General features: G+C 37.1%; 1 protein-coding gene across 4 annotated transcripts in view; it reads left to right on the top strand.

The window, feature by feature from the left end:
* tenm4 (teneurin transmembrane protein 4) overlaps nucleotides 1-12514 on the top strand; it is a 157547-nt gene that overhangs the window by 84679 nt on the left and 60354 nt on the right. For all 4 annotated transcript variants that reach the window (XM_088921983.1, XM_088921982.1, XM_088921981.1 and 1 more), the window contains 2 exons: nucleotides 2593-2739; nucleotides 5695-5911. In XM_088921983.1, coding sequence (XP_088778109.1) covers nucleotides 2593-2739; nucleotides 5695-5911 — 364 coding nt within the window. The remainder of the gene's footprint in view (nucleotides 1-2592; nucleotides 2740-5694; nucleotides 5912-12514) is intronic.

Raw genomic sequence — 12514 nt, 5'->3', positions numbered from 1 at the left:
ACCTGAACGTCGTATTTGTTCAGATACTCAACTTTGTACTGTTCAGGTGTTTTGTAAGAGCAACCACGGGAATGTTTCTTCTTACCAGAAGATATTTAATTCTCTGTTGCATGCTGCACATGCTTTCATTCTGAGTTCTTAAAAGCAATTAGGCTGTGTGACCTAAGACCCTTTATAATTTCATCTTCTGTCAAGACAACTGCAATTTATTTTTCACTTCCAAGTTGCACTTTGCATGTGCCTGATGGAAGATTGTAGGAAGAACAGCCTGCTCGCCTTAGCAGACAAAAATAGGTCAGAATAAGCATTTGTGATCTAGGCATCTTGCTAATGTAATACATGTCAGGATTTTGCATTTCAAAACTCTCAGGATTTATTCCTTTCATCTCTGCTTGCATCAGGGAAGATTGGATCAAAAGGTAACAGATAAGTGCCAAGGGAAAAGGCAGGATGAAAAATAATCTAGCAGCATGTATGTCCTTGAGAACCTGGAACTCAAAGTGATACTCAGCAACCCCTTAACGGTCTCTTTTTATAGATCTCTCATGAAATGTTCTTCACTGCCATGTGGAGTCTACTTTTCCCTTATTAAACGTAAGATCAGCATCCTCACACCAAGCTTGATTGCCACTTTTGTTCGTGGTTTGACTTTCACTGGGGTTGTAATATTAAACAAACAATAGAAAGTTACCTGAAAATGTACGGCCAATGAATTTTATAAGCTTCACTTTGCCATTTTCTCAGATTCTCAATGGATGAACTGTCATGTAATCTTAATATGTCCAGCGTTTTGCAGTTCTGAGTGACTTTACTGATACCATACCAGGCTGTGTATGACTTGATTTTTCCCAATCAATATTGTAGCCACTTAAAAACAGGAAAGTTTGGAACGGGGGATTTCAGGAAATACATATTTAGCTTAAAATCTGTTAAGGATTCAGAAATTTCAATTAAAAAAGGCGACCTGATTAAAGCACATGATAAATGAAATTTTCCTTCAGCTTTATAGGAAATAGAAAATAGCAATTTAATAATGTCATAGAGTTAAATAAAGGCACTAGTATTTTTTTTCTTGAGTCTTCACATTCAAAACAGTTTTTCTCATATCTACTAGTATACAGGGATACAAGCACCATTCTGTTCAGCCAGGCCCCAAAACTCAAATGTTATTTTATTTCTTCAAAAATGGAGGTTTGGGCTTTAAGAATGCACCTTTTTAAGTTTCCAGTGATACTAACTGCAACAGAATCGTCCTGTGAAAGTCCAATAACCTTCTACAGTCTTCTAGTGAAGAAATAGCTTCAAAGCCCTGTCCTGATATAAGCTCTTCTAAAGAGTTGTGTGGATGAAGGTAGTGCTAGGGTGAGTCTACAACCTTGGGTACCATCATGTGAAATTCCAGTATTTAGTAATTTTCCAATTCTGTTGTCATTGGCAGTATAGATAGTTTGAATAGAGGTAGAAATTGATTGATTTTTCAAATTTTGCTGGAGGGACAAGGCCTGGGTCATTATCACCTGTAACCCTAAAAATATCTGTGAATAAACTCAAAATGTATCTAATCTTCTTTTAGTACAGTGTTTCCCAACCAGTGTGCTGTCAAGACAGAAATTGGTGCATCATGGAATTTCTGTCATACAACAGAAATATTAATAAACTAAATGTGCCATTTTTCGGGAAGATATTAAATGGTATGAAATAAACCATAACTCATATCATTTTTGTTTTTTGCTGAAAATCCTGCTTCCCAACCTCCTCACCACCACTGATCTTTTGTATTTAGTGGCAATGGCTGCGCTCACTGTGTTACTAGGCAACAGAATGCCGAGTACAGAGCTCAGCTTGTAGCAGGTTTGGAGGCAATTTAGTGAAAAAATATAAAATTAATATCATCTGGTCAAAGTTTAGTACTAAATTTGCTGCAAGACTAGAACCCCTGATATATGTTGTTTTTTTATCGTAAACAGGCTGTAAGCCAAACCCTTCATTTCTGTGTTTTATAAACATAAGTGACTTCAATAAACTTAAGACGGTGAGTTCTGTTTAAACATGTAAAGTCACATCGAGACAAGTTCATTACTTCTGATTGGGCTTGAACTTTTAAGTTTATTTATTAAGTTTTGTAATACAAAGGTGATTTGACAACATGGTATGAAAACAACTGCATGAAACACATGCATGCAACATTTGTTTAAATATTCAAATGTGGAAAGAATTGGCTTTTTTGCCACACTGCGCTTTAATTAAAACAAGTAAACAAGTGTGCCTTAGGCTGGAAAAGGTTGGGAAACACTGCTTTGGTATACTGTATGTATCCTGTTAGCATTGACAAGTAATTTTTCAGCGCAGTAAAGAAGTTCTACTTTGTTTGTTACCTTGTTTTGCCTTAATTTTTCCCAAGATTGTGTTCCTTTTGGCAGACCCTGTCCATCAAGAGTCTCATAACTGTCACAGGTCAATAATTTATTTCCTTCACAAGTGATGGCCTTTTTTAACAATCCTGGAATTTTGCAGGAAGCATTCTGAGTTACTGTTACCAGCATTGCTTTGGTAATGTGCCTGTCTGTTCTGTCTTTGGCTGTGTCTGCACAGAGGGATGTCCTGGACTTTGTAACGGTAATGGCAGGTGCACTCTCGGTCAGAACGGGTGGTATTGTGTCTGTCAGCTGGGCTGGAGAGGGACAGGCTGTGATACATCCATGGAGACAGCTTGCAGTGATGGCAAGGACAATGATGCAGGTAAGAACACTGATAATTTTCCTTCTTGATTTTACTTAGAATCTGGAAAATATATACCCTCTGAAAGAACAGGATTTTGTTTTTTTTATATTTTCAAGAGATATGTTCGTGTACCTGTCTGGATGTGCTTCAATCCATTTAGAGGATCTGTAGTCTTATTTTTTGTGAGATAGATTGGGCACGTATGGTAGCTGAAAAGATTCCAAAAGAAAAGACCGGGATAAGGTGTTTATTATCACATTGACTAAGAGGCCACTGAGTTTCTGTCAGAGCTGCTCTACTGGGAGGTGTCTAAATCAAAATGGTCCAGTGGTACTCACGAATCGCACTTAGCAGTAAGCATGTTCAGTTTTGAGAACATGTTGCCGTGATGACTTTTGAAATCATACTGCAGTTTCGGATTGCTTCTTGATGCTGCAGGATTTTTTATTTATGGAGGAGCCATTTATTACCAGAGCAGTGCACCAGGCTTACAACAGCTAAGATGGAAATCTACAAGGGAATTGACTGACTTATGGCAGTAGTTATTTTTAACTTCCATCTGGTATACTAGCTTGTAGAGAACAGTGAGCGATGGAAACTGTGATCTACCATGAACCAAGGCAAGCCAAAAACTGTGCTTTAACGCTAGTAATTGATTCGAAAAATTATTTCAAGTTACATGTATAAGGAAAAAGAAGTGTGATATCCTGTTGCTGAAAGGTGCTCCTTTACTTGCCCTATAAAACAGAAAATCGTATCCAATACAATATACTTTTGGTATAATTCCAATTGTATTTATGAACTTACAAGCCTGGTCTATTGATCCCAATTACAGTGAAACAAAGTTATCAGGCAAATGGGCATCACAAAGGGAATGTAACACATCGGAATGCAGTTGAACATGGTTCACTGGGATACAGTGATCTGTGGTTTGTAGACATTTGTTTGTACTGTCAGTGAGAGGGGAGTATTCTTCATGGGTTCTATTAGGAACGTAGTGCAACTAAATAGACTGCAACTAAATAGACTGCTATAGATTGCATATTCTACAGAACATATTAGGATTTTTGCAGTACTGACAGCTTGCTTTAAAATGTAATGAATGATATAAAACAATTACAGCATGAAACAATTTTATTTAAAAAAGTTATTTTGTGCATAGTTTTTTTACTAATTTAAAAAAATGTAGAAATTTTATATTGTGATTTACCTTCCACAAAGACCAATCACTAGTGCCCCATTATGTGTTTAGTTAAATCCATAAAACAATTGGCCATATGTAATGTGAGCAGACATCTTTGGGTTGAGTCAAACAAAGCAGCAAAATACAAGAATATTTAAATACAGTATTCATTTTGTTTCATGTACATTATTTTGATTGCAATATTGACTTGTAGCTTTGAAAAATATATATACTGATGGATAAAAGAAACACAGCACATTCTCCTCCACACTCTGGCCCTCCCGTCTGCATGGAACAGGCTGAAGAGTGACTCATCCGTAAAGAGGACCTGATGCCACTGCTGACAAGTCCATCGCAGCCACTGTCTGGCCCAAGCCAGTCGGGTGTGACGTCTAGGAGGTGTGAGCAGAGGGCCTCTGACAGGTCGCCTTGCTCTAAGGCCAGCAGCATGTACAGTAGCCTCACTGTCCTGTCACTGATGCGGGCATTGTGTCTGCCGGCAGTTTCAGCAGCAGTACGGGTGGCAGATCTGAAACGATCTCTCAGATGGACCAGTCTGATGTGTCGGTCCTGCTCTGATGTGATCACTTGAGGGCGACCGGATCTTGGACAGTCATCTGTCCTGCCGGTCTGCTGAAATCTTCTCTGCAGTCGAGACACAGTGGAATGGCTTACTCCATAGTGTCTGGCAACGCTGGCACATGACATGCCTGCCTGCAGCATGCCAATGGCCCTCTCCCTTGCTTCTGGTGACATGTGAGGCATTATGGAATGCACAGAAAACTGACTAAGTGTGACCTTTTTCTTGCAGTGACTTAAGCTTTGAATTAAGGCTTTTTTAAAGGTGACCTGATCAGGCATTGTTCCACCTGGATCCCGTTGGGTAAAAGTGCAACCTAATGAGCTCTCGTGTGATTGGCAAGTTGCAGTGCCTCACTGCACAAGCTGTATTTCCGGTCAGAGGGCTTAAAACAAATTGACAACTCTTTGTGAAAGTTGTGCAGTCCTGTACAGTTTTGCTTGAATAGGAAAATAGGGAAAAAATGCTTTCTTTCAGTTTGAGATTTGCATTATTTTCCATTGTTTTATTCAGCCAATACAAAATATACAGTAAAATGCATATTACAAATGCATACTGTACATACTGTACTGTAAGACCACTTTTTATTCACAATGTTATTACTACTAGCCTTGGCTGTTTTCAAAGCACAATTACTATAATGAGAATTGAAGAATAATAATGAATTAACAATTTATTTTGCAAATGTTTTTACCAAAGGTGATTTCAAAAATTTAATTCAATAGTTAATTTTTGTTTTGACTTTCCTTTCACTGGTATAAATCTCTATCTTAATAACTCCCATAACATGTTTGTTAGCTTGTGAGGGTGTACTGCATTTTGTAAAATCAAAATTATAACTATATATTTTTTAAATCTATAGTATTAATATATAGAATATATTTTTAGTACTTTTTTTTAGATTAAAGCCATAATTAAACATACAGACCAGGTAATGATTACACCTTTGTTGGCTGCCCAGTATTAAAATATTTATATGAGAATAAAGAGTGACCATTACAGTGTTAAATAAAACTTCTATTTCAGCTTTGCCATTAATTTAAACTTTACTGTACTGCAGATCATACAGCAGTCAATTCACAAATCATTTCTTGAGGATTGTAAATATGTTGTAAGTGTTAATGTGTTTGTAGTGATTGGTCATATTTCAAGCACATACGAGGTTGTTGCATTTGCAGTTACGTAGTTTAATTTTCTTCCCATTGATTAGATGGGCTGGTGGACTGTATGGATCCTGACTGCTGTCTACAGACCTCCTGTCACATCACCTCCCTCTGTGTGGGATCACCAGACCCCCTGGACATCATCCAAGAGACTCAGATCCCCTCCACCCAGACAAGCCTACAGTCCTTTTATGACAGAGTCCGGTTCCTCTTGGGCAAGGAGAGCACTCATGTCATTCCAGGAGCCAACCCCTTTGACGGAAGGTAAGCCCACTGTTGCAAAGGGCAAGCAGAGGTACTTCCATGTCAGCTGGAAAAGGATCTACTGTAGGTGAATTTAAAGAGGAGGCGTAATAGAGATGGGCAGTGAGGCACAGAAGAAGGAGAAAAGCTCAAAATGGAGTAATTCTCATTGACACTTGGCGGTGGGAAATAGATATCCAATAAAATGTATAAATTTTTATGACTTTACTGAAATGTAGCTGTAGCTTGTTCCCCAAGGTGGAAGACATGATGTCTCGGGAAAGAAACTGGTGAATGGAAACACTTTCATATTATAGGGTATCATACTGATGGAATCCCAGGCCTCCTCTGACTGTCTCCTTTTCTTCTTTTCCTTTTTCTGATTGCTTTCAGGATTGATGCTGCCTTTTTTTTTTGAATGTGTATTGTTAATAACTTCTCTCCATTTTTCTTTTCTTTCCTTTCATAAACACTGTCAGGAGTGTGGAGGAACAGAGATTTTCACTGCGCCTTAATGAGAGCCTTACAAAAACGCACATGTTGATTCAGTCAGAAGAACATTTTTTTTCTATTAAAATAAAGATCCCAGGATTGCCGTAGCATATGCTAATAACTGTAGTTGTCAGTTATGTCTAAGTAAAGAGTAAACATTTTAACCAGTTTGAAACTACGGTATATCAAACTCTGGAAAGCAGGAAATAGTGTCTTGCAGAAGGAGTTGATGTGGTGTTGTCTCTTAAAGACCCTGCCATTATGATGATGATGGCCTTGCATTGTTAAGTTTGCAGTTTTGTCAGTATATTAATGGCATTGGTTGCCAAGATTTAATTTTTTTGAGCAGCTTTTAAGTTATAACGTTTAAAACACAGAAAAAATATTTTTAGTGCTGCGTTCTGCAAGGTTTTTTGTTTGTATTTTTTAACAGACAGATATTTGTATCCCAGCAAAGTTAATGACAGATCCCTCGAGTGTAAAGCAATGTTTCGAAGTGTCTGTTCTCCACCAGGATGATTTCCTCAGCTGTAAATTGCTCTATATCAAATATGAGCTCATGTTATTTCCTAGAGAAGTGAGGAACGATAAGTGTTGACTTCATGTATTGATACTATATGTCTTGTTCTGCCTGGTGCTCTTCCTGTAGTTGCTCCTAATCACATGGTGGTTTTCCTTCCGTATGTGCAAAAGTTCAGACATTCATTTTAAATGCACATCTAAACCCCTCAGGACTATCAAAGGGCTGGCATCTTTGCTCTGTTCATGATATGTTTCCTTTCAAGTTGATCCTTTCATCCTTAACCTGACTGTGAGGGAAAACTGTCTGTTTTATGATAAATAAATATATATACTGTAGCTAAAAAAGTGAAATGTCATCTATATTAAATGCATCATGTTCATGCAAATTTTGCTTCGAATGTATATTCTTAAGAAAAGGGTAAAGCTTAAAAAATTAATGGCACTTTAAAACTTATAAAATAATGGCACTCCTACTTGAGATGTGGTGTATAAGAAATGCATATTGTTCAACTGTTCATACAAAAATCAGACTGATATTCAGCATAGTGTTGTCCAGTGCTCTAAACTGAGGGAGATCCCTTGTTACCAGAATAGATGCTTTCATTTTGTTAAAAGGAATAGGAAAACATACAGGACATCCCATTTTAAAAATAACATCTCCCACAACTCCATCAATGGACTCACTATTACCTCACAAGGTCAATAATTACTTCATGGGAAAGTCCCTTAGCTCACTGAAATGGAGGAAACAATGACACCTCTTTCCTGTGTCATACCACAGAATGTCCCCCCTTCTTTTTAAATCTGGAGTACTGGTCTTTTTAACTCAGATCAATATTTTCCTTTTCTATTGAAGATTATCAGTTGTATATTATTTATCTACACATTTATAAACAGATGACTTGTCTTTCAGTCAGCATTTATCCCATGTCGCCGTCTTTCCTACAGAAAAGCAGCAACAGCCTGCTGTTGGTGCTAGTATGCTTGTCAGTCAACATTTTATATTTTGCGAACTTTAATCTGTACAAGAAATGAAACATTTGGCATTCATTTCACTTTTCGGGAAAATTAAATTAACAATGCTCCCCTGTCGATCTCACAAGAAAACTGTTTAAAAATAGGAAAGGGAACACAGGAGGTATGATGAGTGAGAAAAGATGCAAGACTCAACTTCTTGGCTCACCTAAAAATATCAAGGATGATATATTATTCGTGGTTCAGATTTACCACCCACGTTTAGGTGCAGTTATGATGAGGAAGCATGACTGTGGCAGCAAGGAGCAGATTGAGCCTCCCAAGTCAGGCTAATGTCCAGATAATAGCACTCATCCCCCACCCGCCACTTGATCAGGCCTCTATTGATTTCCAAACCACTTACTCATGCTGTTTGCTGTGTTCCTGCACTCTCATAGTTGTCCTTCACCACAAGAAGCAGCACGAATGGCTCTGTGTCAAGTGGTAGACTTTCCACTGTGATATATGATACCAGGGCTCTTAGCATGTCAAAGGAACATCACTGGCTGTTGAGTGTAACATCCACTAGGGGATTTCAATGGAGACTCTGCCTTTGGACTCTGCGCTTTGAAAATGTGCTGTAGAAAAAAATATTCAGTTCGGTTTATGCCGTCTTCTCGGCCTAAAGGCTTTATGACACACAACAGATAAAAAATGAGGGGGCTGGACTAAAGGTATCCACCCTTCTTTGCAAGTCCAATGTGGCCGATCAGGGTAAATTAGGTAACAAAAACAAAATATTAATCTGGCATTTTTGATTTCAGCACATTTTCTTTTGCTCTCTTCATTTAACATCTGGCGTCAACACGGCACAATGTGTTGTGAAGTACAAAAATAAAACTGCATTGCAGATTTGTATAAATTGTGACTGACGCCTTTATCCAAAGTAGTACCTGTTACTAAAGATATGTTGTTGATTGTGCATGGTCATTATCTGCATTTCTTTCCTTCAAAAAGAAGAAATGTCAAACATTTACCATTCTTATTTTTCTGCAGTTGAAAGGGTGGAGATGGGGCGTGCCATAAATTTTCTTAAGGAGAAAAGTAAAGCTTGACTTGGGAATGAGAAAAGATTGTTACATCCTGGAATTCTGAATAAAAGCTCCGAACAGTCTGGAGCTTTTGTCTTTAAGCAAGCTCCATTGATTTGTCCTTTAAGGTTTCCTAGAAACTATACAAATACATCAAAAGTCCTGCTGTCCATTCTTTAATGTGGCTTCATTCCTCAGTCAGGGGTGTTTGTCTTCCATGATCATCTTATCTGTGTGTCTGGATGTGGTTCATAGGCCAGGAGTGGAAGAACAGAGTTGATTGCAGCCTGTTTCAGAGTGTTGGTACTGGGATGTTGTTCTGGTCCTCGACACACTGTTCCCCCTTTTCCCATCTCAAGTTATCAGATGGCTCACACAATGAGTTAAAGAGATAAGACTGTCATTGCATCTCTGTTGATGTAGAGCAGCTCAAGTTACATGCTGTCATTGCTGATTGAGACATTTTTATTGTCGTATTTTGCTTTTAGACAGGAATAGCATTACCTTATGCTAAATTAAAATCCAGGCAAAGAAGTCTGTTTACTACAGCTAAATGGAGTTGTCTAATGCTTATTGCCATTAAGTTGAGTTGCTGTTATCCAATGCCTCTTGCTTATTTCTCTTGAGAGCCTTTTTATAATTGACTAAATGGGATTTTAAGATGCATTTTAATTTCATTCCATTTATTTAATTAAGAATATAGTCAAATCCTAAAAACTACCCAATTTGTGATAACGTGCTTTAAAATAACTAAAGGTAAATGGGCATTAACAAATGCATTTTAATTTATTATATCTATTAATTTAATATATACACCCAATTATTATTGCAACTACCGTGCATGTAATCTACAACGTGCCAAGCTTATAAAACGTACTTTTTTAAAATCTGAAAATGTCTTATCCAGAATCTATAGTAACAGCATAATCTTTAAAAGATGGGAAAGGGGGGAAACTATTGAAAATCGCATATTCATATTTCATTTCATCTTTGAATAAAGAAACATTTTTAAACAAAGTGCGCCATTAATGAATCAGCTTTGTTTCACTTTTTCTGTGTAAACTGCGAAATTTCATATAATTTGGCTGTTTGGCTTCGTCCTGGGGATTTAAGGCCTCCCACAGATTTCTATCATTCTTCTAGATGTATCCTACATGTATACAGACGGTCCCTGGGTAGAGCAACACTCTGCTTCACAAATCCAGCTTTACATAAAAAGTCCCAATTATTTCTGAGATGTGGAAATTCCTTTTAGAGGTTTACGTAGCATAAACGAAGGGAGTCTTTTAGGAAAAGCTTCTGGCTGATAAACATTTGAAAGATTGTAAAGGTGCTCGTGCTGTGAAGACATGACTTCTAGATATTCTAGAAATTACTCTAGAAAAGATATTGGATATTATGAAACTATACGAAGGAGGCCATTCTCTAATCTCTGTATCATACCATTGTTGAAGGTAAAACACTTGTTAAACAACTTGTGAAAGGTCCTGCACCTATGAATTCGACTGTGAGTGGGACACAGTTGTACATTATTGTATCAGAAATGTGTTAATCCTAGTTAGGAGATGCAGCAAATACAATAGGTGAGAAAACATCTAACATCAGCCTCTAAAACTGAAATGTAGGCGTAACTTCCCGCATACTCAAATTTCTGCTTATTAAAGGGTTTGTAAGTATCAATTTATTAATTAAAATTCGAGTGGGCTGTAGAGGAATTTTAAGTGAAGAAAATGATGGTGTAAGGAGTTCCTGTTAGAGTAAAATAATCCACAAAAGGCTACCAAAAACATTAGGTTTATACATGATACCCTCTAAATGACTAAAACCAGATCACTTACTGTGTCCAAGAAAGTTCGCCATTTTTAAACAGCAAAAGTTTTCAATGCAATAACCTCTAACACCATCACACAGAATTCCTTTTTTAAACAGCAGTTTAATATAGTATGGCAGATACCATTGTACCTGCAGGGATATTTCTGTGTATATACAATAAACTATATTACTGCATAAACTAAGCTAATAAACGAAAACTAATTCAAACAAATTCCTCTTTTCAAGGTAAGACGCAGGCTTATACATTAATACAAAATCGAGAAAGTGTTGTGATCTTGTACCTCTCGACAAATTAGTTTTGTTACCAGTCTAATCTGTCTTATCAGTCAGATGCAGTGCTTTTCTCTTGTTTCAGTACAAAGTATAATGCTTACAAAATAAAGGTTAAATAGTATGTAAAACATGTTTCAATCAAATTCCACTTGTAATAACTGTTGAAATTGAGAAGTTGAGAAGCTCTGAGGATACCCTCAAAACTTAGAATGGTAATGCTATTTCTGGCTGATTTTTTAAGTTTTTATTAATGGTATGAGTTTCTATTGAATTATTAAAATCTGCGTGATCTCACTCCCGTGTAGAGGATAGCATGCTCTTTTCACAAAGATAATGAACTCTCCAAACTACCATTTACCAGTTTATTAATAATAAAAGAAGAAAGCAAATGATTTTGTTTGGCCTCAGGTCATTTGTTTTAAGATAAAAATACGGTGTTTTTGCATAGCTAAAGTGTGTGGTTGTCATTGTATTATGATGAGATTGTAATATCAATCCCAGCCTCATGGAACTTTCTCTAGTGTACTGTAGTATACTCACTATTCCTTATTCCTGCTTTTTGTATTTGCTTTTACAAAGAAAAAAACATGTAAAAGTAATTTGTCTTATTATTGAATTGCTCCCATGTTTCACTGTGTAATTTGTTACTGGGCAGTTAGTTACAATTATAATATCAGTTTATTAATTTGGAAAAATGGTTTTTGCCCACAATGGGGTTTTTTAAATCCTGAAGCACAAATTATTCATGTAAGATGGCGGGATGGCAAAAAAGGAAAAGAAACCCCAGTGTCTGCTCTGGAGATAATTTTATGTAAATATACAGAGAGATCTTGGTGTCAGAGCAAAGGTTATTTGTGCTGCCACTTTGCTTGTTTGCAAAGTAATTGTGATTGGCCAAGGTCTCCTGAAGGAAAAATGCTGACTAAATTAGCAATAAGTTTGGTTCCTGGGGAGTCAAATATTGTGGGTAAAATGATCTTGCCTCAAGTAAGGACAAGTTTACATCACAGAGGGCAGCTGCTTACAAGGCAGTGTTAATTGTTTTCCTGAATGGAGCAAATTTTTCACTCCTAAAGGGAAAAGTTTACAGATCTAATTGTGCAAACAGAGTGAGAATGCTTTAAGCTCCAGCATGGAATGCAAGGACAGCAACCTTGCTAAACATTGTCGGTATGAGGATGGCTTTATTGAGCCTTATTAAATTTAGAGACCAGCATTGTTATAAAGCAAACGTTAGTTATATTCTCATATTAGCCACTGTATTGATGGTTGATCTGGTCCATGACATGCTGTTCCCAATTTTCCCATCATAAGTCTCCATAGTGAGTTAAAGAGATGTGACTGCATTTAGAGCAGATTGGGTTACATGCTCTCATTACTGATGGAGACATTTTTTATTGTCGTATTTTGCTTATAGACAGGAAAAGCATTACCTTGTGCTGAATTAAAATCCAGGCAA

The sequence above is a fragment of the Atractosteus spatula genome, chromosome 7 (assembly GCF_055471065.1).
Source record: "Atractosteus spatula isolate fAtrSpa1 chromosome 7, fAtrSpa1.hap1, whole genome shotgun sequence".
NCBI lineage: Eukaryota > Metazoa > Chordata > Actinopteri > Semionotiformes > Lepisosteidae > Atractosteus > Atractosteus spatula.
The sequence above is the reverse complement of the archived record's forward strand: the minus strand, read 5'-3'. Positions and strand labels throughout refer to the sequence as shown.